Source organism: Nothoprocta perdicaria, unplaced genomic scaffold (assembly GCF_003342845.1).
Source record: "Nothoprocta perdicaria isolate Ctin4 unplaced genomic scaffold, notPer1 scaffold_69, whole genome shotgun sequence".
Lineage (NCBI taxonomy): Eukaryota > Metazoa > Chordata > Aves > Tinamiformes > Tinamidae > Nothoprocta > Nothoprocta perdicaria.
The window spans coordinates 1742353-1767272 of NW_020455965.1; the positions used below are offsets into that span (position 1 = coordinate 1742353).

The 24920-nt window shown below is 41.3% G+C and overlaps 2 protein-coding genes across 3 annotated transcripts in view; one reads left to right on the forward strand and one right to left on the reverse strand.

Annotated features, from left to right (window-relative positions):
* The window catches only part of CCNK (cyclin K), a 15144-nt gene extending 284 nt beyond the window's left edge, over positions 1-14860 (reverse strand). Inside the window, exons 1-11 of one of the 2 annotated variants that reach the window (XM_026050429.1) lie at positions 14758-14860; positions 13054-13331; positions 12103-12184; positions 11162-11293; positions 10462-10567; positions 10271-10328; positions 7995-8164; positions 4831-5105; positions 3021-3054; positions 1876-1950; positions 1-324 (exon numbers count right to left, since the gene is read on the reverse strand). The exon at positions 1-324 is cut by the window's left edge and continues 284 nt beyond it. In XM_026050429.1, the coding sequence (XP_025906214.1) occupies positions 1-324; positions 1876-1950; positions 3021-3054; positions 4831-5105; positions 7995-8164; positions 10271-10328; positions 10462-10567; positions 11162-11293; positions 12103-12184; positions 13054-13259 (1462 nt within the window). In that variant the 5' untranslated portion in view covers positions 13260-13331; positions 14758-14860. Of the gene's footprint in view, positions 325-1875; positions 1951-3020; positions 3055-4830; positions 5106-7994; positions 8165-10270; positions 10329-10461; positions 10568-11161; positions 11294-12102; positions 12185-13053; positions 13332-14748 lie in introns of both variants that reach the window. The other variant, XM_026050430.1, reaches the window with a different exon arrangement.
* Positions 14861-15823: 963 nt separating this feature from the next.
* Positions 15824-24920, forward strand: part of SETD3 (SET domain containing 3) — a 55820-nt gene continuing 46723 nt past the window's right edge. Inside the window, exon 1 of the mRNA XM_026050432.1 lies at positions 15824-15848. The gene's annotated coding sequence lies outside the window, so the exon portion shown is untranslated. The remainder of the gene's footprint in view (positions 15849-24920) is intronic.

Here is a 24920-nt window from a genome sequence, read left to right on the forward strand (position 1 = left end):
ACACATGGGGGTGGTATGGGAGGTGAGCGGGTGGTCCGTAGGCGGGCGGCAGCGCTCCGTACGTTGGTCCTTCCGTTTTCATCATGGACTGCAGGCTCTGATAGCCCTCCCCGGACATGTAGGAATTGGTAGTCGACATCCCTGTAATGTAACTGGTGGGGGGCGGGGGCGGGGGCCGGTGCGGCAGCGGCGGCGGCTGATGCACCGGGGCCGGATGAGCAGGAGGAGGGATCTGCACCTTGGGCACATCCACCGCGTCCACGGCGGGCGCCGGCTCCGCTTCGCCCATGGAGACCGACGGAGCCAGGGGAGGAGGCTTGCGCTCTGCAACACAGAAACAAGCGCTGCTTACTTTTCCGAGGGGCGGTGGCAGCTGCAACATCCGAATCCTCTTCGGCTTTCCTCCGAGGAACACATCAAAAGAGGACTCCAAAGTTCTCCATGTCTCTGCATCTCATCCTGTATCCACTTAGATCTTACTACGTCCCTAGCAAGTCACTAAGCTGCAGATCAGAGCTCCAAGGTCGGCTTCTCCCAGTTTGAAAGTTAAATGCACTTTTCCCCCAATTTATCACTGATTTTCTTACAACTTAAATACTATAAAATACTACAGAAGAAATTAAAGAGACTGGATGGACAGACTCACAACCAGCAGATTTTAAGGAGCCACAGGACCCAAGATACCCCAAACCTGCTGATCAGTGGATGAGTGTCTCAATCTTGCAGAGCCCGGGTTTCCTTTTACTCTCTCTCGCACTCCAGAAGGTGACCTGAGACCAATCATTGCACTTCACCTGCCTCAAATATTCTGAGATACTATTTGGGAATATGGGCCAAAGTCTCAGGACTTTAATATTTCAGTTCTAAATCTGTTCATCAAAAAGAGGGGGGGAATGACACACTGAGAATAAAGGAAGAAACTGGCATTGATTACTTGGGAGTTCCACTGATTACTGTGAGGTAGCTCGGTGTGTGGCAGCCCAGGGGAGTTCATAAAACAGATCAGACTTTCACAGAATTGTCCTTAGCCGATACCAAGAAGGACATGCATTAAGCTGTCCTCTCTGGATAACATGAGAAACCAGTTACCTGCATGTTTAGGGTTCATCCCGTATAGACAGTCACAGTTTTAACAGCTCAGCTGACATACAACAGTTTACAACATACAGCATACAACATACAACAGCAACTGACAGCAAAACATTTTGAGTGTATTTCAAAGCACTGTTTCTTCTATCTCCTGATATCCCCTGCTAGAAGCTGTCATCATGAAGTTGCATTATGAAGCAGGCGCTATAAAATATTTATGTCATATCTAAGGGTCAGTGGCAGGACAGCTAATGTGTCAGAGTGCCAGAAGCACATTTTTTCAACAGTAACATTTATTTTGCAAACATAAGGCATGCATGAAGTGTTAAAAGTTCTCCAGCAGATGAAAGCCCTCTTTTGGGGCACAGCCAAGATTAAACATATCCCTTTTTTGCAGAATTACACACCTGCAGTTCTATAATAAAGATGTAACATGCACAACTTGGATAGGACATTTAGAAGCCAGTGCCCTAATACTAGGGCAGCCTTCTAAGGACACAAGTCCCTTTTTGCCTACTCACCACAGTTAGTTTATTTTTCCAGGCATTCCAAGTCTGAGCTTTATCTGGCCTTTGTCCACATAGTGGATATTCATTTTCATCATAACTTTTTGGTATTGATTAAAAAAAATGTGTCCTAGAAAGATGAAATATCCTCCAAAATTTATCTGCCTAGTACTATTGCTGATGAATTACTTATTCATCAAGGCAACAATCTCCCTGCCTTGCACTGAAAAGCAGTGCAGTAAACTGCAAGAGAAGCAGCATTTCAGAAATAAAGGTTTACCTGGAGGTGGATGTGCAGGAGGTATCGGTGGATGCGAAGTTTCAATTTTCGGAATTTTAGATGGTGGAGGAGGTTCTGAAAAACACGTGGAAGTTCCTAATTTGCTACTGCACTGTAGCATGTCTGAAACTGATATCATTTATCATGTTTATGCAAAGTGCAGTGGACACCCTATATACTAGGTATGTTTAATAAATGTAACTAGAAGCAAGAGCTCTGTATAAAAAAAATGGCATCAATGATCACACGACAGTCTGCCAGAAAAACACAGGCCTACCAATTCAAGCTATGTATTATATAGATAGTAATAAATGGTCCCAGTAACATCATCTATGTGCATACCAGCACGTGCAGTTTTCAGCAGAGACTGGAACCTGTAAGTAGCTAAAGTTTCAGGGGGAGCTGAACCCCTGTGTCCTGCTAGGGGCTCATGTATCCAGATACCAAAATGAGAGGGGAAATTAAACGGGAGGAAGGTGGGAGAAGGGACAGGCAGCTCTCTGGAATCTCCCTGCAGAGTCAGAAAGATGAAACTTATCAAGGAAACTCTACAGAATCAAATCCAAGCTATCCTGAAACATGCTATTAGAACCCCTCAAAAAGCACACCAAAAGAACTAGATATGAGCACACTGGTGAAGTATTTCTTAAGCCAGGCTGTATATTAATACAAATTGGTTTTACTGGCAGCTGTGACAACAACTGATTACTGATGTCACCAAATAGACATGGCCCAAATATCCGGTGACAGGGCACCTTCAGTAATGTCAACACCTCCCCTCCTACTGCAGGGCTACTGCAAATGATGCGTCAGGCTGTAAATGGAGATGCCTTTAGTTTAGAGAGACAGCTCCTGAGCAGACTCCACCAAGGCATTCTTGGGGAACAGCTAGGCTACAGTAAAGACATTACATATAGTTACAGTACACAGGTATTGTAACTATGTTTAATTGTAACACCTGACACAGGTTACACTAATTGTAACACCTTACACAGGTAAGGATGCAGTACTGGTATCAAATAGTCTGGGTGATCCAAGCCCGCAAGCTGACTAGCTAAACACACATCAGCCAGTGACTCATTCTGGCTAAAAGAACCATTTTGCTTATAGAAAATGAAAAGAATCATTAGGAAACACTGACATACCTGTTGGCTTTGTTTCTTCTTTGGGAGATACCGTCTGCTTAAAGAGGGGGAAAAAAAAGAAAACATGACAATCACTGCAAAACACAAAGCATTTCAAAACAGTAGCAAAAAAAGCAAGCAGAAAACAACTCCGGCCTGTTGAAGGCTTTTTGTGCAGATCTGACTAAACCAGAACCTGTTTCCAACTCAATCTTCCTCAGTCCCTAAAAGAAAGGAAGGGCTCCCCCTCTCTCTGCTTCTCTTACTTTTATGAGGGGACTATTAATGCTCAACAGTACAACAATGAACAAGCCCAGCTTAGGAAGAATAAAAAGACTGAGAAAAATTTCAGTCTTTTTAAATACAGCATTAAATATAGCATTTTCCTGCTGTTCTCTTTATTGAGAATTACCACTTCGTTTATTTTATTTATAAAAATCTATGGCATATACATCACTGCCCACTAAATTGCTCACTGAGCTGAGAGCAAGCGACTTGGCCTCTGTTCCTAGCACTGCTACTGACCAGTCATTTCACCTCTGCCAAAGCTCTTCAGGCATCTCTGCTTTATTTACCAGGGCAAGAGAATGGGTGAAGTTTTGCTCAGCATAAAGCATTTCAGAAGCTTGCAAAACAGAAAGCACTGTACCAAAGCCGATTATTATGCAAAAGTATATTAATGAACACTAGCACAAAAGCTCCCATCACCCTCTGACTGCACATTTTTTGGTCATTGTTTTGCTTTACAAGAGTCACAGACAAGGCAGCCTGGGAAGTCTTTCCTAGCTTGGTTACTCCAAGAGAGTTGGCTAGTTCAGGAACTGAGGGACATTTCACTTGAAGACTGAACTTTCATCTCTTCTGTTGAGGATTCTCATGATGTTGGCTGTCCAGTGCAAAGCTACCCAAGACCTGCTTCCTGTGTTCCTTACACAGTCCTTTCAATTCATCTCCCATCACCCTTCTCCCTCATTTAGGGACAGCTTAATCTTTCCATTCCAACACCTGCCTGCATCCTCCACCGATGACCATGCAGACTTACTTGCCGTGCTTATGTTATTCAGGCTTTCTTTCCCTAATATCCTTGTTTGTAAGTCTATGCAAACATTCAGTCTCTCCTACACTTTCAAAGAGAAACAAGTCTCCACTATGAACGTCCAGAACTTCAAAAAAAATCACTTATTCTGTGTAGTCAAGTGCTTAGTTCAAGTTGCTGGCAACTCAGTTATGGTGGTATTTGTTTACAGGGAGTAGTGTTCAGAAAGCAGTGTCACTGAGGTACCCCATTAGTATGGAACAAGTAACTGCAGCCAAATATGACACAGTTTATGCCCTTTTTTTGAGGGAGGGGAGGAGCGGGGAGGGGAAGAAGATGTTTGTTTTCAGCATAAACAAAGTCTATCAAAATATAAAGTACTTTCCATTATGCATTTTTCCTCCAGTCAGTTTGACAGGGCTGTTTCAGTCAGGTCGTGTGCGTGTGTGTGTGTGTGTGTGTGTGTGTGTGTGTGTGTGTGTATATAGAATAGTCTATTTTGTGTGCGTGTCCGTGGTTGCACAGAACCATGAACAGAGGTTACCTGAACAGCTCACGTTCCCTAATGAATCTGCCCATGGGATTCTCCTCAAGTGCAGCGAGCGAGCAGTGTGTTCACAGTGCCAAGACTGTTCCACACTTATGTACTTGTCATACAACCAGTACAAGTCTGCTACAGAAAAATTATTTACTAGCCTCATTTTAAAAGGAAACCACAGGTTTGCTGCACTCTAAACCATAGAGGCATCAGGTCAACATGAAAATAAAGCCTAAGTTAAAGTTTACTAAACTTACCGCTGGTCTCTTAATCTGTCTGGGAGGGCTTGACTGGGGAGAGGGCTTTTTTGATTGCTGTACTTGTGTTTGCTGCTGCTGCTGGGCTGCCTGCTGAGACTCCTTTTGCTGCTGAGCCTGGGACTGCTCCGAACCCTGGGACTGCTGCGACTGCTGCACTGTAGGTGCCTGGGGTGCAGACTGAAGAGATGGTGGCTGCTGCAGCTGATGAGGAGTGTGATGAGGCATCTGCTGCTTCCCTTGTGAGTACAGATCCAGAATCTGGTGGCAGATATCTAAAAAAAGAAAGTGCCAAGATTAAATATTTGCAACATACAAGTGTATGTTCAACACACAATAGTCAAGCTTTTGCCTTAAAAAAAGAATCGAAAATTTACTATAGATTTTTTAAGACTAGTTTCCACTTCTGCATTTTTGGGTTCCTTCTGCCTATGGTAAATATGAACATGTAGCCCTTCAGAGGAATAAGAAGAAAGTGTCTTGGCATTAATATATTGCATGTCATTACTGTGTGCTTGGAGAACAGCATAGCAAGTAAACAAGACAGAGTAAATGTTAAAAATGTCTAACTGGATCTGTCCATAAAGTTTAAGGAGTAAGTAATCACAACTAGTTCTAAATCCTTATTTCAGCTCATATGGAACAAGCAGTCTGCCAGAGATCATGTAAGACCAACTGATAACAGGGTGCAAGAGTAGCACTCAAGGCACAGAAAGCTCTTCCAGGAAAGCTAAATGAGTCCTTTACATCTGCTTTCAGAGGCAGCAGCAGGAAGTGGAGACACCCATGCTACAACTTTCTTTGGCAGAGATTCAGCAGAAGATTTGTCTTACATCTAAGAAACTCTGAAAGCAGCAATACAGCACATAACCACCTATTAAAAAACATCAGAATTACCAGAACTGGATGGAATTCATCTAAGAATTCTAAAAGAAACCAAAGGATAAAATATCTGAATTATGAACATTAGCAAATACCCTTTCACTTAAAACACCCTTACTATTCAAGACTACACAAGTGACAAGCATGACACTGATTTTTAAATAAGGCTTATAAAGCAGTTTACAGAATTACAGATGACGTCTGTATCAGTTAAGTTAATAAAAACTATAATAAAGACAAATTAGTGGCTACCTAAGCATAATTTACTTAATGACAGCCAGGAGAGCTCCTGCTTTATGAACTTCTGGAGTTCCCTGAAAAAGACAACAAGCACTTTATAAATGAGTAATCCAGCTGATAAGAGTTCTAGATGTTGAAAAGAATTGGCAGAATCCTTCAAATACTTTCAAGGACTTTAACAGAATAGGGAGTAAAGAGCTTAGTTAAAAAAACTTATTTGAAGAAAGGAACATGGTTTCAGTAAGGGATCAAGTCTTGCAACACAGAAGAACCCAAACTCTACAACAGTCTGTGTTGGGATCTCTGCTGTCTACGAGTGACCAAGGAGGTGGCAAAATTTGCCAGTGATGTCAGGTTACTCCAATGAGTAGGATGACAGCAGGCAGTGAAGACCTCCATCTAAATTGTTTTACTGTGATCAAGCAATACAGCTGCAGATAAAATTTAGTGCAGAAACATGCAGAGTACACACACGGAGAAAATAGTCCTACCTTTACACATAAAATAACAGACTTCAAGCTGGTCACCATGTTCAAAAGCAAGAGTTTAGAGATAAAACAGACATCTGAGTGAAAAGATTGCCTCAAAGACCCACAACGTGAAAAAAAAAAAGTAACAAGTAGGAAACATCCTACCATCACACTATACTTGGTAACATGTCCAAACCCATGGTTCATTTATATATTGGGACCAAAACTGCATATATACACTACCCCTCATCTTTAAAGGAAGAGAAATAGAACCGGAAAACTTCAGATGAATAACTCAACTATCCAAAGGTAAGGAAGGACTTCCATGTAAACAGCATTCAATGATGCTGGAATTCTTCAGACTGGAAACTAGTTAGTAGATACGATAGCCGATGCAAAATCATGAATGCCCAGAGAAGGCCGACAGGGAGAGAATAACTAAGGACAAGAAGGGCCATGAAACAAAGCTATTAGGAGTCAGGTTTGAAACAGATCCTTAATGTTGATCCTTAATGAAGCAGGTAACAGACTGGCAGGATTCCCTGACAAAGATGTTATGTGGGTAAACAGTTTACTGTCATTTAAGAGGTTGCAGAACAAGTACTCAGAAGAGAGATCTATTGCAGGTTGTTAATTAGTTACTGAGTTGATAGCTGCATCAGGACTAGGCTCACAAAGCCATTCAGACCAGATATTAAGATTGCATTAGAGGAAATATTATGAATATTCTTCTTTTAGCATTTGCTTTAGCCAGTGCTGGAAAGGAACTGATTATAAGCCTCAATCAATACAGCTGTGAGCCTATGACCATAAGCAAACAGTATCTTAATTATTCATGTTACAGAATTATTAATCCTAAAATTAAAAGAACTTGAAGACAAGGTACAAAAAAAGAACGTTCCTTTGCAGAATCTTACAGGATAAGAAATTCATAACGGTCATGTTAAAAAGATTATTTTCTTGTTTTAGTCAATTCTGACAGAAGGGTAAGGTCTAAAATATATAATGCTCCTCCATTCAGAAAAGCAATAGTCTGTGCAGAAAAGAGCCCACTAGCTACTCCAAAAGAATGATGGATTAATTTATAATTTGAGAAAACACAAACGAGTAATATTAAGATTCTGTAAGGATGAAAACAACCCAGAATAAGCAGCTAGAAACTATAGAATCTAGCTCTCAGTCCTAGCACAGCATAAGATAAGAACTCCCACTTGTAGCACTAGTATAACTGTTAAACAGGTTGATCATCCTAACCAAACCACTCCAAACTAGTTGTCTTTGGTACCAGTGTTTAACAACTGGGCTATGAACTAAATAATTATTAAAAAAGAAAACAACCCTCCCCTCCCTCAAAAAATAAACTAATCATGATAATCAACATGCCACACTAAACCAGTCTAAAAGTCTAATTATGAATCTGCATAGGGCATAGCTTATACGTTCTAAGGTGCATATGCTACACAGGATTATTTTTGAGTCGGATACAGAGAAAAGGCAGTTGGAATGTACCTACTACCTTCATCCCACAGCCACAGGAAAACATCAATTGTCTCTAGCAAGTGTTCTTCATACCTTCCAGAACATCAACAGGGACGTCTTGGACAAACTGCTCCCACCATCGCCTGTACATTGGTTTTGAGGTCCATTCTTGTATTTCAAACTTACACAAACGACCTGCTAAGTACATAACTGCAACAGCTATGATTTCTGGCTCCCACTGCAGGGACAGCGTAGTGCAGAGGCTGGAAGACATTAAAAAATAAACAATCAAAAATGAACATACAGATCTGAAGACAATTCTGATTGTCAAATTAAAAAAAAATGTATAATAGCTTTAACTTAAAAGGCAGAAACTATGTGGAGAAGCCTTGTTAAATAAAACATTTCACAAACCTAAATTATTTTGAATTACAGCTATTAAATAATATAGATTTAAGCACTTGATACAGGGAGCACTTGCCTGCAGCAGTAACACACCACATATGTGGGGCTTTAAAATAGGAAACCTTAACACCACAAGTAGGAAAGAAAGATAACGAAGACAACACTATCACACAGAATGGGTAGCTACATTCCACTCTAGTCTTCCCTGGGACATCAAGCTGCAAAAAGGTTATCCTTCAGTAGCATTTATTAAAATTAATATTGCAAAGTAGCTAACATTCTTGGTATTAAATATATTTATATATAATCTCAATTTAAATTATAAAACTTGTTTTTCTTTTTGTGGCAAGTTAGTTCTTCCACAACTTCTGTAACATAAGATCCACTAAATCTTGCTATTAAAACTTTCACATCCACTCAGCCAGTTCAGTTTGTGCCAATTCACTGGCGATTTCATTGCTACATCTTCAAAAGCACCAAAATAGTAGTCTAGGCTGTCATTTAGATCGGTTTCTCTGGGTGGGCTACAGATGACTCAAGGCAAACGAGGTACTTCAATACTGGAGCTATCAAGCCAGCAATCACCAGTAAACACGCAAGAAACAGCCCTCAAAAACTGATTCACTATTCCTGTCTTTTGGATATTTACTTTGCTATGAATTATAGTTGCAGAAGAAACACAAACAAACAAACTCCCCAAACAACAGCTGGTCTAAATGCCCACAGTGCAAAGTATAGGACTATCACTGCAGGATCCTAGAAATCCGATACATTTCTAACACGGTGCCTATCAAGCAGGCACAAAACAGCCTCTTGAGGAGAGAAAGAAATCTTTTTTGAAAGAATTACTCTAGCCTTACATCAGCATTTTCCTGAAATGCATTTTGAGTTATTAAACACCATATAATTCCAGTATCATGGTACTGAAGTATGAAGGATACAGAAAGATTTTTCCTAAGGCACTTTACAAGTAATAAGAGTCAAACTATGCATTTTTTCTTCTTAAGCATCATCAAGAGAGGCAGAGTTGAAGCATACATCTAGTGGCATGCAAACATGTTAAAAAAGCTCTTGCTCAAACTAATTAGGGCAGGTTACGAGCTATCATCATCACTATGGATCACTATGTGATCCAATAACCTATTTGGGTTACCTTACAGATCGAGAACTTGCACACACAATGGAATATTTAAAATTAGGCATATGAATAAGAATACACCTTTTCTATAATGATGGAAAGCTTTGCATTTCTGAAGGGTCAAGACTTCAATAACGTCTTAAGAACTTACTACAAAAAAATAACAATTACACTTCTTTAATTGCCATTTGTAAATTAACTTCCCTAGCTCTGTGGGTTTCAACTTAGCAGAACTAAAGTGTTCAAAGCTCTGCTTTGAAATGCCAAAACACAAGCAAAAATGATTCAAGAAACTGTAAATTTATCTCCAAAATAGTATTTGCACTAGATTCAATGGCTTACAATGTATTCAAATACACCATTAATTTTTTTCATAGCCGACCAACATGACAGAATTCAAAATAACACTGTTTTACACCTAGAATCCATAACATAGAACGAAGTTCAGAAACAGAAGGATGTCTTGCAGTAATTTTCTCAGAATGAGGAACACGTCCTAGGCTGGGCAAGAAGCCAGCTTCTGTCCTGAAGATCTACCATGGTTTTGTCTTTCAAAAGAATTTTTGGTTTTTTTTTTTTTTTTTTTTGAAGGTGAGCATTAAATCCTTCCCATAAAATATCATAGATTTTAGAAGCTTAGTCCTTCTGTAGTCATCCTGCCAATATCATAGTGAAAACTGGAAAACATCTTTATCAAAAGAGATCAGTTGCCTTCACTATTTGCAAAATCATAATCACCACTTCTCAAAGAAATACCAAAGTCCCACATGAACTGAACAAAAGTAACAATTTCACTGTCAGAAGTTGTTGCCATTGAGTGCCATACCTGTCGTTCACGAAGGTCCATGCCATTTGAACCAGTTTCTGAATTTTATTTTTGTCTCCTGAAAAATAATTGTTAAAATTGTGGTAAGTTATTAAAACGGCCAAATAGTCTGAAAGATAATAGCTCCCCACTGTTAATTATGTTTCCAAGATGAAGAACATTCATAATCTGCTCACCCTGTTCTATTTTACCTTTGAGCTGTTTGGCATACTTGAGCAAGAACTGGTATGGATGTTCCACTTGCAAATCAAACTTTATTGTTTGTAGTAATATTCTTTCAAGGACCATCACTTCTTCCTAGAGAATGTGACAAGGTAAATACAATATTACTCTTTTTTTAACTCATAAGTATCTTATGCTGGTATAAAGTCTGATTACAGAGCATCTCCAGACAAACATGTGACTTCTTTCACTTGATTAAGGTTTGTCTCCACAGAGAAGATTAAAATATTTGATGTGAAAAAAGCTTATTACAAGTATTATTTCTTCTTCCTTTTTTTTCCCCCCCTTTTCTGTATTTGAGAAGCATAATTTTCTTAAGTCAAATACTCTAAATAGGAAACCTTCTGATACTGAGATACAGTTCTGGATATGTAGTTCACATAATTTAAGGTTTTCTACTAATTATTTCCCAATACCACATTATGCTATGATAAATACATTTTATAGTTTAATGATGTTCGTACCCCCGGAGCAAACGGACTGAATCTTACTGTCCTCCTCTGCACTGCCCTCAATCAGAATATGCATCATGAAATGAAAATTAAATGTAAACCTTTTATATCAGCATTTGCCACAGGGGGCTTCCAAAACTTCTTTTATTAGCAAGAAATATTATCACAGTTACATGTCGAACATGTAATTGCAGTAACTGAAATTCAGCACCTTTACCTTTGGATCATCTCCAAACTGCCCAAACTGTACATCATTTAATAGGCTACGGGCTGTTTTGATTATATCTTTACATTTTTTAGGTGTTTCTTCAACTTTTCCTGCCAGGAAGAGACAGCAGGCTCCTGTAACCTGGGGAAAAAAAAAAAAAAAAAAAAAAAAAAGTGATTTCAGGAAGTTGTCTGCATTTATAGTACTTTACTGTATTGCATGCCTAAAGCACTGTCAGCTTCCATTAACAGATACCCAGAAGTTTCCCAGGCAAGACTTAATAAGCTTATTAACTACTAACTTAATTACAGTGATAATTTAAGCTTTTACTTCTTCAAAGCAAATACAGAATTTGGACAACAGTCAAGTATACACGGTGTTATTTCATGGTTAAACATCCACAGAAGAATTCGTCATGATAGCCTGTCAAGCAGTTTTATGATAGTAAAAAATAAAATTTAAATAAAAAATCTGCATGCAACAATAACAGAAAAAAGTATAGCTGTTAGTCTTTGTAAAATATATCACCCCCACGACATAACTGAAATAACAGTACAAATGTGTTTCTCAGCACAAGTAGAAAGGTAAACAAATAGAAAATCATGTTTTAAGATATGATTATTTATATAAAATGTTTATTTTTTTATCTTATGGAAAACATTATACTTACTGGAACCATAGAATCCTGTATTTACACTATAATATTTATTTTTAAAACAGTAACTCAAATCCCAAAGTTAAATGTTCTCCAAGACAGTTCTTTTAATCATGGCTCTGTGACTCCTGATACTGTAATACTAAACAAAAAGCAGACATTGCTTGGTTTGTGTCAGTGATGCTGTGAATAAGAGTTGTGCCTAGCTGCAGAGTCCAAGTAACTTGTTACCAACTTAAACAGACTGTGCTTAGCACAAGTGCAGTATTAAGGAAACAATATTGTATATACTTACATATCTGGGGAACTGTTTGAAGGAATGAAACATATAAAATCGATGGAAATAAATTATTCCTGTTGCTAATGTATCATAGTGTCTGTGTCACAGGTTAAGGATTTTTTCAACATACAAACACCGTAAAACATATTCAAAGACCAAACATGCACAAGTAAAAGGATGCATTCTGCTTTATCAAGCAACTCAACTTGCTTTTTAGCTGTTCACCACACAGACAGTTATCTAGATGCTTTAGAAGGAGGCCACCAAAAAAAAACAAAAAGAAAAAAAGACTTTACACATGGCCAACAGATGCTTTGGATATCAACTGCATCTGGGCTGACCCACATTATTTATGTAGTCTATTTATTTATGTAGTTTCCTTTTATAGAGAGTCTATTACGCAAATAAAAGCTAGATATGCTCCCTGGTCTTTCCTTTAAGGAGAAAAAGGAAATTTCATTGTTGTCAGTTTCTATTAAACACAGAAGTGAGAAAAAAAATAGTACTAAGAATGTAGGATCCAGGAAATTCTAGGGGCAATCTGCAACACAGTGGAGAGAAATTACTAGCATACAGAAAAAAATGCAATCCCACCTTAAACAAATAGAGGGACAGAACAGAGGGACAGAAGTTAGAAGCCTCATAGGTAAAATATGCAGAAAAAGCTCCAACCCTCAAATTTAAGGAACTTCTGTAGATCCATCCACGCAGTAAGAGACCAAGCCATGCACAACTGGTGAATCTGTACCACCTTCCCCACTCTGTTGCCACAGGAGTTATGTTGAAATCTTGCTTATCCAATAAATGGATAAAAGCTATGTGGAAACTTGTTAGCCAAAAGGCAGTTAAACTGACGCAATCTTTGATTCCTGACAAAGTAGCACCTGAACAACTAGGCAAACATTTCTAATATGATTTGCCTTCAAAATCCCAATTCACAGAAACATTTATATATTTGAAGGATACAGGCCTAAACGTGTCCCTACATCAAATATGAATCTGGCCCCCTCTCTGCGGTATCTTGCCTCTGTAGCTGGATCAAGCCCTTCAAGCTGGGAAGGGGTATGTGCCAAATCCTTCTTATCCCAGTACCAGCATGGCTTTGTATGGTCCAGGTTTGCCAGGTTTGCCAAGTTTACTGAAGGACTGGAATTTTCTTTGTTCTCCTTCATTTATTAAATTAGAATTGTTCTTGCTTGATACGTTTTCAAAAGGAAGTCTTCAGGTAGTAGTAGCTTTACAACCTTTAAAGAAAAAAAAAGAATATATACATCTTTGAAAATATCAGGAAAGGTCCTTTTTTATTTCATGCTAAAAAATGAGTAATCAGCTCTTTAGACTACAAAGTGTAATGCGAGTCTGGAAGCTAATGTGCCATCTAAAACTATTCCCAAAATAGGCCTGACTGCACTCTGTTAATATGCGATTTTTCTGCATTGACTTGTATTTCACAAATCTACACTGACAAGTTATCAGTTCCACAACTAGGTTTTTGGAGTTTGAGGGATGACCGATGCTCATCCCTGTCTCATTCTGAAGTCAGAATGAAGACTGGCTTAGCATCTTTACTTCTTTCAGGCTAGAAAATACGGATTTTCTATACTATAGAATATATACTATATACTATATATATATAGTATATATATATATTCTATATATATACTATAGTATATATATAGAATATATACTATAGAATATATACTATACTATAGGAATGTAATTCAATAAACTACACAGTAGTTTACTGTAGTCACTGGCAAACGTTCCTGCAGCAAATAATAATTAGGATATGATATAATTTATTGCTGCAAGCATAACAACCAGAGAAACACCCACTTGTAAAGCTGCTAAAATTAGGCTAAGCTTAATTTTCCAGATGTTTTCCGCTTGAAAGTAAGAGAGAACCTATATAAACAGTCAGAATAGCTCATGCCTACAAGGAATCCCTATCCGTGTCTCTAACTTCACAAAGTTTTTCTTTTTCCGGACAAGGGAACCCACCTCTGCTCCACATTCTCACTAGCGGAATCTCCACTGCTAAAGAAACTCATGACAAGCAAATCCAATGTCTGTCACCAGCAAGTGGGCAGTTATTTGAAAGTGTTTCTAAAGGCGGCAAAACAGCTCGGTGGCACCTCCACACACTCCCGGTGTTATTACCACGGCAGTACTATCTCCATCAGTCTTAGAGCACCAAATAAGGAACAAAGAAAATGGTCTCTAAATTCACCGTCTTAAAGCTGAACTAACATTCTAACATTTCCTAAAAAGCAGCAAGAGCAGCACAGCACTCCCCAACGCAAAACTGTACAAAACAAACCCAAACAGCCCTGAGACGCCCTCAAAGCGATCACCTCCACCTCTCCAAACAAGCCAATAACAATCAAAAGCAAAATAACTTTTTAAAAACTACCTCGCAAAGAGCAATAAGACCTTAGAAATTTAGATCTCTTTTCGCCCGGCCGCTCCGCACACAGGAGGTGACCGAGGCGGCCGGGCCGCTCCTCCCCCCGCCTCCGGCGCCCCCTCCCGCCGCAGACGAGGCCTCCGGTGCCCGGGCGGGTGCTCCCGCCAGACGTGCCGGCCTCGCCGCCTCCCTGTCCCCGCTCCCTCCCCGAGGGGCCGGCAGGAGGGCCGGCCCCAGCGCCCCGCTGCCCGTACCGCACTCACAGGCCGCGCTCGGCAGAGCGAACCCCAGCGCTGCCCGGCGCCACTAACGACAGCGCGGCCTCCGCTCCCTGCGCGCCGCCATCTTGGGAAGCAGGCCAGGCCGCGCTTGCGTCATCACGCCGGCGTCGCGCGGGCACGGCGCGCTGGCCGCCGCCGCGTGACCAATGGGAACCCGCGCCCGCCGCAGCCAATCCCGCCTCTTACAGCGCCCCCCAAACTCGGGGAGCCGGCACGCGACGCGCTCCCGTGGCCTCGGAACTGTCCAATCGGAAGCCAGAAGCGAGGTGATTGCTAGCCAGGAGAGCCAGTAGAAAGCCGGAGGCGCGGATTAAACGGTAGCCAATGGACGAGCAGCCACGCCCTCTTCCCAACCGGTAGCGGAGGCGCAGGGATGCTGGCCAGCGATTGGCCGCCACGGGCCGCGCAGGGGGCGGGGCCTCGCCTGCCGGCGCGGCCGGGCCAATGGCGGCGGGGCGGGGGTGGAGCGCGTGGGGGCGGGGCGGGGCGTGCGGGTCTCGGGCTGCCTCGGCCGCCGCCGCCTCCCCCGGCGACAGGAGCTCGGCCCAGCCGCCGCCGCCCGCAGGTAACGCGGCGCCGCGCGGCGCTCCCTGCCCCGGAGCGGAGCGGAGCTCCCCGCACGGGCCTCGCCCCGCCGCCGCCTCCCCTCCCTGCGGGGCGCGCGGCTCTCTCCGGGCCTCGCCGCCCCCTCCCCCCCCTCGCGGCCGTAACGGCGCCGACCCCGCTGTCCCCTCCCCCCGCGGGCGGCCGTTACGGGGCCGTTACGGGGCCGTTACGCGCGCGGCGCCGCCCCGCCTCCCGCTCGTCATCCCGCTCCCCTCGGCCGCGCGTGGGTTTCCTTCGCACCCGCCCCGCGGGCCCCCCCGGCCGCTACTGGGAAAGCGGAGCGAAGCGAACAGTTTAAAACTGCTTTCTCCCTGGTGAAATTCCTTTTTTTTTTTTTTTTTTTTTTTTTAAATTTTATTTTATATATATGTATCTGGCACGTTTTGAATATTCCCTGCTCCTTCAGCTTTCCAGAGAGCCTCCCATACCCGCCGCGCTCAGGATTTGGCGCCGTAGCGTTTCTGCTGGTACGTGCCTCTCCGGGGCCTTTCCGTGGCAGCGAGAAGAAAGCGCTCTGCCTTGTTCCTTCCTCTCACGTGCTCTGTAACCTGCTCTGAATGTTGGATTTAACAAGGGGAAAGGTGGCTTTTAAAATTAGAATAAGTGCTTTGCATTTAGGTAAAGTGTAATTTAAACTGCTTATCTGCAAGGAAATTACTCCTGCAACAGCCTAGGTGTTGCAACCTCTCCTAATTGCTGCTGAGAGGGAGCTTGTAGGGAAACTGCTCCTCTGCTCCCTTTGCCGCGCAGAGCAGGGCTTGTGTAGAGTAGCTTCAGCTGAGCTGTGCTTTGCGTGTGCCTCTAATTTGCAGCAAATTCCTAACTTCTACGTTAGACTGGCAGTTCAAAATACTAGAAAACAGCTGTAGCCTTCTACGCGTCTGGTAAGGTATAAAATAAGGAGCAAGTGTAGTAGTTGTTGCAGGGAATAACAAAATCATGGTGGGAAGGTGGTAATTTTTTCCTACTTAGGTTATTTAGTGTGGTAGACACTCAAGCAGGCTAGCTTTAATGGAGATTTCAGATATGTTTAGCTAGCTGGATTGAAGTAGGTATTGAAATAAACTCTGAAAAAGTCACCCGTGTCGTAGCATGTGTGGAAATAGAGCTGAGGTCTTGGCAGGGGAGACAGCCCGAGCCCTGAAATAATTTGTAATCTCTGTGTTAATGTTTCCAGTTAGTGGTGGTCTGAGCTGTATGTTGAAGTTTGATCAGAAGTTTTTTAATAGGCTTGTATTTTTGATATTGTACTTCACATGCTGTGTTTTATTTTTAAGCTACTTTGGGTTGAAAAGCAAAGATCTTAATGATATTGTAATTAATAAAGTGAGCCTGAATGCCATACTTCACCATAATGATGGTGATTGTATAGCTAAACTGATATACTGGGTGTTTCTCACAGAGTGTTTAGAAATGGACAGTTTGAGGTTATTGGAGATATCAAGGGATCTGTATTTTTACTACATTGAACACTGTAATGTTCAGCATTTGGTAAATAAAGTAAGACAGGACATGCCATAGTGCCAGCATGTTAAGCAACAAGTGTTCTGTAGGGCTGGACTCTTCTGTTAGTTCTGTCTGTGTTCTGGTGCCTGACCCAGGGTGAACTGCTTGATCCTCAGTTAGGAGTTCTAGGTCTATAAAGTGATGTTAATATTTTTTATAGATAAAGACTATATTTAAAAATAAAATATGTGAATAAAAAATCATCAACACACTAGTCTTCCTCTAAAGAAAGGAACTTGGAAAAAAAAAGAGAGTCTTCAGGAAGCGCTAAATTCAAATGCGGAAATGAAATGATAAGAGTAGGATGGCAAAGCGGTGGAGTTTAGCATCTCCACTTATTGTGGGTTCCTTTTTTTTTTTTTTTTCCCTGCAGAGTAAATGTTTTAACTCTTTTGGTTAAAGAATTGTCTAAGGAGCAAATTTGTATGGGAGTTGGAAAAGTTATTGATCATTGAGAGACAGCCATAATTGACTTGTGTTTGGGCTAGTAAGTTGTCTTGAGGATCAGCAGAGTGTTTGCAGTGAAAAGCGTTCCTCCTGCCAGCAATAGTAAGCTTTAGTAAGAGCAGGGAAAAGAAAACAATATTTTTAGGTATTATTCGGTTCAGGATGAGCAAGCTGAAAAGTGGTAGTAATTATTGCTGTTAATTGAAGTAGATAAGCTTATCTTTGGGATATAGCCTTATACATTGCCACTCTTCTTTGCACCTTTTGGATTTTGTGTTGTTCTCAGTTTAATAGTTTCTTACAAGAAGTTTATACTTCGTATGAGGCAGTTCCACGTTTAGTTCAATTAACTGAAGTTAAAGAAATAATGTCAAATATTCAACTAACAGCTCTTCCTACTTTTTATTCGTTCTAAGAGTATTTTGAGCATAGTAGGTCAGAATATTGACAAGATGATGTTCTTTGAGTCTAGTTATAAGACTCAATGGTCTTGCTGGTTGCCTACTGATAATTGGTTGAATTTGATAAGATTAATAGGATTTCATAAATTGATCAAGTGAATATTTCACTTTAATAACTACTTTTGGCGCTACTCTGAAGCAGGGCTGTCTCTCAATATCTGAGTAATATTTTTATGCCATTAATTTTCCTTAACCTAATAACAAAGTGGTTTAATAAAGTTTTCTTTTTTCTTTTTTTTTTTTTTTTTAGAGTAACTGCATACAGCAGTTATGTTAACTTCTCATTTTTCAGATGCTTTTATATTTGTAGTAATGTAAATGAGCCTATACTGGTACAAGTTTTCATAGCAAGCAAGAAATTATGAATTTAATTCTATCTATCATTTGCCAGCTAACTTATTATAGACGCTTCAGCTGCCTGGATCTGGTTTCAGAGGGTTAAAAATGTTTTATGCAAAAGTAAAGTGTAACTTGTGTGAAAGGAACAGTCAAATCTATAACTAAAGCACATTAGTAGTTTTTGTTATTAGTGTTAAAGTGCCCTGTTATAGTGTTGTCTGTGGATTTGCAGCTAGACTATGAAGAAGTTTTTATTGCAGTAAAGAAGTTCAGTGCCAAGATGCTTTAACATTATTTTACATTCTTGTTCTTGCCCTTCCTCTGCCATAACCTTCTTTGCTCCCTTTTTCTGTTTTTAGCTCTTCTGTCCTACATTGGCTCTTGCCTGCATCTCTCCACCAACTGACGACATCAGTTGTTCTGTCCCTGTCTGTCCTTTACTCTTTTTCCCATGCTGCTGAGCATTTCTGCTCATCTTCTCTCTACATCCCTGCTTGAAGTGCTGAAGAGGTGGCACTAAAATCTTCCTTTTGCTTCTGGGATCTGTTGTGCTAGAGCAGAGTACCTGTCAGATGCAGGAAAAACTTCACATCATCCTCCCTTGAAACACGCTGAGATGTGAGTGACTGTGGGCTTCCTTTTCCCTCCTTCGCATAGATGGGAGCAGGTGTTTGGATGTCCCAAGGCTGGCCAGGTCTAGGTAATAGTGTTGTATGGATAAGGTAAAGTTTCAGAGCCTAGAGCTGCTGATACCTTAATAAGAACTAAAATAGAATATAACTTATAATTTGTTCTTCTGCATTTCTATAAATGCCTCTACATTTGTGCTGTTTCTACAAATGGTACAAAAGGATTTTTTGAGCCCACGGTAAAGGCTGTGAAATGCCCGGGCTGACAGATGAGAATGCACTTCCTGTTCGGTTTTACTCTCGGCTGCCTTCTCGGTATTTCTGCAGGACCTCTGCTGGGAGCAACTGAACAACTGTGCTGAGCTGCCATGGCTCTCGGCCAGCACGTTAATGTAGGCCAGAACTGCCTGTGTAGCTGGAGATGGACTGTGAATGTACCAGTTATAATTAGCTGCTTTGCAGTTGTTTCTGTTAGGGTGCCAGCAGCCTGCACCTGAGAGGAGGGCAGTGCCTCTCTGGGGCTCTTGGGCTAGTGCTTGGATTCTTTTGCTTGTGGACCAATTTTTAGGTTTTGCTTTTTTATGTATTTTATATAATATTTTTAAAATTTTATATAATTACATACATATAAATGTGTGTGTATGTTATGTAATATATGAGGGTAGACAAAGTACATTTTAGGGTATGATAATATTAGAATTATGCAGCTCCAAACAAAACTGAATCTTTCAAGCATTGCATGAATTTATTAAGCAGTTAATAGATTGGGTTCTCAAAGATAGTTTTGCAAATTTCCCTGTAGGTAATTCAAGTCTCAAGTTTCTTGGTGTCTGCAGTTATCTTTGCGAAGGTATGTGAGCACATATATCAATGTATAGAAATGTTAACTTGGAGAGATGTTTGTATTGCTCCCCTGATTTACTTTGTCTTTTCAAAGATTTTCTTTTTTTTCAGAAAAGAAGTTTTAGCAGAGCTTTATTATTATTTATAGTCAGCAAGAACATTCCCAACCTATGGGCCATGTCAGAAATGTCAGAAGCTGGTGAACAAATTGAAGAAGGAAAAAAAAAATCATATGCGAAATCTTTTTTTTCTTTTAAGAAAGACACTAAAGATAGTACTGCTGAAAGTAGTCTCATTTTTTATGATTAAAATATTTGATTAAAATATAATTGAGAAATACTGTATCTGCATACTGAGCATTCTAAACACTCATGAGAAGAGTCACACATTGTCAATGGTAGTCTAGAAGATGGTAGATAAAATAATGTCTGTTCGTATAGACAACAGGATGGACTCCTTGGTTGTCTAGAGGTGTGTTCTTAAGAGGTCTTGCAAAATGCCTGGATTTGGAGATTTTCTAGTCCAACCCCTCCTGATAGGAGACTGCTCAGGAACTTGTCCAGTTGCATTTCAATATAATATCAATATCAAGGATGGAGACTCCACAGTTTGGGTAACCTGTTTTGGTGGTTAGTTATGTACATAATAAAAGGATTTTTTTTTCATGGTTAGATAAAATTTTATGTATATCATTTGTGCCCATTGCCTGTTGCCCTCAGTTGGAACCATTAAGAATTGTCAGTTTCTTAACTCTCCCTCATGCTGCTTTCCTCACTACCTGCCTTCAGATATTTAGACACATTGATAATATCCGCTTGAGCCTTCTCTTCCCCAGGCCACTCAATCCCAGGTCTTTCAGCCGCTCTGTGTATGACAGATGTTCCAATCCCTTAATCATCTTTGTGGCTCTTCCCTGGGCCTTGTCCATTGTGTCCATGCCTTCTTCCTGCTCGGGACTGACCAGGTGTGATCTCACTAGTGCTGAGTAGTCATGAATAATTCACTCCCTCAACCCACTGTTAACACGTTTACTGTTAATGCAACTGGAGAGGCTGTTGGCCTTTCTTGCCACAAGGATGCTTTGCTGACTCATGTTCAGCTCTTTGTCCATTAGGACCCCCGCCCACACCTCCTGCCTGCCAAATCCTTCCCTGCAAAGCTGCCTTTCAGCTCGCTGCCCCCTTCCATGTGCTGCTGTGTGAGGCTATTTTCCCCGTCATGCAACTCCTCCTATTTCCTTTGCCCAGGACATGAATGACCTGCAGCAGTATCAGCCTCAGAATTTATCCCTGGGATTACCTTGCTGATGTCTGGCCTTCAGCTTCGTGCTGCTGCTTGCAGTCTCTTATGTCTGGCCATTCAGCCAGTTAGTTGTCATTCTTGTACCAGTGTCTGTTTTCCTAGTCTGTGTTTTATCAGTTGATCTGAGGAGGCAATGGCAGATGGTGGCAAAAGTCTCACTAAAGTCAAGACAGACAACATCCGCTGCTCTCCCCCATCCCGTGAGCCAGCCTCCTCATCTTATAGAGCTGTCAGGTGGTTCATGCGTGTTTTCCACTTCCTAAATCCGTACTGACTACTTCCAGGCACCTTTTGGCCCTTTCTCTGGAAATGAATTCCAGGATCATTTGCTCTATTACCTTCCTACAGACTGAGGTGAGGCTGACTGGTCTGTAGTTCTGCAGATGCTTTTTGCCTTTGAAGACAGTGACAGTTGCTTTCTTTCAGTTCTCAGGATGCGCCTGATTGGTCTTTCACCTGGTCTTTGGGATTCCTGAGGACAGGTCTTATCAATTAAGAATTTGTAATGTATTTAGAACCTCAGCCTTTAGTCCTTGGTCAGTGGCTTTCCTTTCCTGTTCAGCAGCAGGCTTGCGCTGTCCCTAGTCTTCCTTTTGCTGCTGGTGCTTCTGAAGGAGCCTATCTTGTTGCCTTGTACATCCATTGTCAGGTTCAGCTCTGGGTGAGCTTTAGTTCTACCACTTCCTTCCTTGCCGTGCGTGCACAATTTCTCTGTATTCTTCCTGCTTCCAGCTCTTCTGTGTGTGTTTTAACGTTTGAGTTTAGATAGAAGCACCTTATTCATAAATTCAGGCTTCCTAAACAAAAATAAAATAAAAAAAGAACTATCATTTGTTTAGACAAGGGATTTTGGACTACCGAAGTCCAAACATAAAAGCATTCTGTTTAGCTGTGTGATTGATTTGACATTAGATTCTTCTACCTGCATACATGCCAATACAGCCTTCTATTGACCATTGGCAGAATGAAATAGATCAGTACATTTACAAAGTTACTCTTTTAAAAACTGTAACAAAATGTTTCTAGGGTAGTCTTGGCGGGGTTTTACGCCTATTTAAGAGTTAATTCATTAAGTGCTGCCAGTTAAGTCCTTTATGTAAGCCTTTTTAATGTCTGCATTTTTTTCTCCATTGAACATATTAGTAGGAAGTATCTACAGCTTTGTATTTAAAATGCTTTGACTGATTGATCCAGCTCAGTTTGCATCCTTCCATATAAACAAAGCTGTCTTTGCAAAACAAGCTCACCGTGTTCTGGGTCGATGTTCCACTGCCCTGTACAGGAGCTTCCAGAGGGTGCGGATGGAGCTGCTGGCACTCAGGGGCTTCATGAGACTGAGACACTCCAACAGGCCGTCCCTGGCACTCAGCACTAACTTCTCTGAACCAGCACGGTTTTTCTCACTTCTGCTTCCCACTCTGGAGGAAACACTGGGCTTTGATACTCATGGTTGGAGACAGCTGTGCAGGTATCTATCATCTTGCAGTTGGATGACCTTTACTTTTGGAGCCATAGCTTCTGCAGAAAAAGTGGGTCTCAGTAGGAAGTTTCATGATTTCCACTGTCCCATTTTCCCTCCCTGCTTCACCCGAGGAATTCTGCTTCTGGATTATTGCTTTTAGAGTTGGAGAAAGTAGCCCAGCTTGCTTCAAGCTGGTGGAGGAGGAAAAAGGCTGTCTACTTGCGATGGCCAGCTCCGTCTGCATTTCATCTTGCACTTGCTTGTCCAGAGCTGTACTGGTGGCATGTTAATCCGCTAACTCCTCCTGAAATAGAGATGCATCCTTTCCTCCGGAATGTACCTCCACCTGATTCTGTCAGTCATGGGCAAACGAAGCTGTTTCTCATTCCAACTGGAGAGATTTTGTATGGTGGTGCAGTGAAAAAACACATACAGAGACTGTAAAGCTTGGAAAGCTGCAGAAAATGACTGCTGGCTTTTCATGGGCAGTCGGATTTGGATTGGTGTCTATTCTCTACTCTTTTTCCTGGAAGTCGGTATTTAACAATTACTTCTGAACTTGCTCCTTGCTAATTCATAGGAACATATAGTGAGGTCTATATGGGCTGATGAAATTCCATTTTTTCCATTTTGCTGCTCTAATAAAAAAAAAAAAAAAAAAAGTGACGTTCCTGCTTTCAAGACAATGACAGACAGTGTCTTGACAGATTCTGTCTTGTCACTGTAGGATGCTTGGTGTGTACAACCTGTTCTGACTTATTAAATCTTTGAACGGGTGCCTCAATATGAGGAACTGTCTCATTGTACTTAGAGTATGGGCATTGGAAAGGCTAAAATGAAACAATGCCTTCCTGATGCGATAACTGCTTGCTTTGTTTTAGTGTCTTGGTCTCTGTAATCCTGCTGGAGGCAGGAGTACAAAGGTTTTGCCCTTTTTAATGATGATACAAGCTACTGAACAGTATTCTGTATACTCTGGCAAACTGAGGTCATAGTGCTTGAAGATTGCAAGTTTAATGCAGCAAGGTAAGTTTTTTTTCCAGCATCATTTCACTCTTTTACGTTTAACAAAGCAAAATTCTTTGAAACTTTTTGTCTTTTGAAAAAATACAGCTTTTACAGCTTCTTTTTTTTTTTTTTTTCTCCTCTCTCCAGACAACTCTCAGGAATGTCAGATCAGGTTTATAAGAGGAACTTGCTTTGAGCAAATTTCTGCAGATTTTTACCCTGACCGTATATGGCACATTGTCCTAAGGCACAAGGCTTGAGTGCTGTCGCTTTGCGAAGTGCTGCTGCTCCCAGAATGCATCCTATCCTGGTGGATAGGAACATTCCCCCAATATCACCCACAGCAACACATCAGGAGCTGCTCCTGAATGATATAGCCATTACCTGGGTTCATGTTCAATTCCGTCCTTTGTGTGCCCTTTAAGGGAGAATCCTTTGGTCTTTTCCATTATTATCCTGACTGACTTTGTTTAATTTAAAAGTTTCCTAGATTAGTGGACAGTACTTCTATTTCTGGAAGTATCCTCAGGTATGGGAACTGGAAAGCAGAATATTGACACTGATGCTGCTGTTGTCAGAAGTCACACTATGTTTTCTCTTTCCTTTCCTTCTCTTTCGCAGCAGAAGCTTAAAAATATGGTATACTTGTGCTTAAATGTTGTGAGAAGTTCCTTTCCTAACTGTCGTGGTAACGTTCTGGCTTCAGAAGTGCCACCTCTGCCATGGCTCTTGCCAGGGATACCATAATTGTGGCATATTGAAGTGTAAATGTAATTGGGCTTAAGGACCATGGTCTGTCAGCAAGGGCCTGGGGGGAATATTTAGCTCTGCTACAGGGTGAATCTGTAATAATCCTTTTAGGAAACTTTCTTTTTAGTTATAAAGAGATGCTTTTTCCTATTTGCCTTGTGAGTTTTTTGCACTGCTATGATTTGCTTCAGCTTTGATAACTAATGCAGTGTCCTGTCGCTTAATGCAGGTACTGCTGTCGTTTTGCCCAAACCTCACGTAGATCCCCATGGAACGCAGCGGTGGTCGTGCTGGTCGGGGTGACTAGGTACTGGTGCTGGTCAGGGTGACCGCGAGGGTCATGTGTGTTTTCATAATCAGCTGATCCGGTTCCCCACGCACAGCAGGAGCGCAGATGGGTGCACTAGCTGCCTGTGAAGTGCAGCACGAGCCCATCAGAGCGGAGGGCCATTCCAGTTCTTTTCCTCTGCTACTCTGAACTTGTTTTTTTCCAAGTGTGGTGTTTTTCAGAATTGTCCAAGGCACAAGGATCACTTGGTAGGTCTTCCCCAAACCCCTCAGTTAATGGCAAACATGCTACCTGATGCAGATATTCCCAAATGCCCAGGGACAGTCTGGAAAAAGGCACACACATCTATTGGAGTCCTTGTAATTCATACCAGTTTATACTGCAATTCCTACCCAAAGCCACAGACCTCTTTGGATTAATTATATACATTTTTCTTTACATTCTCTTGGGTGTGTTTTGTTCTTCATGATGTGATAGTAATACTAAGCACTACCAGTCAGGTT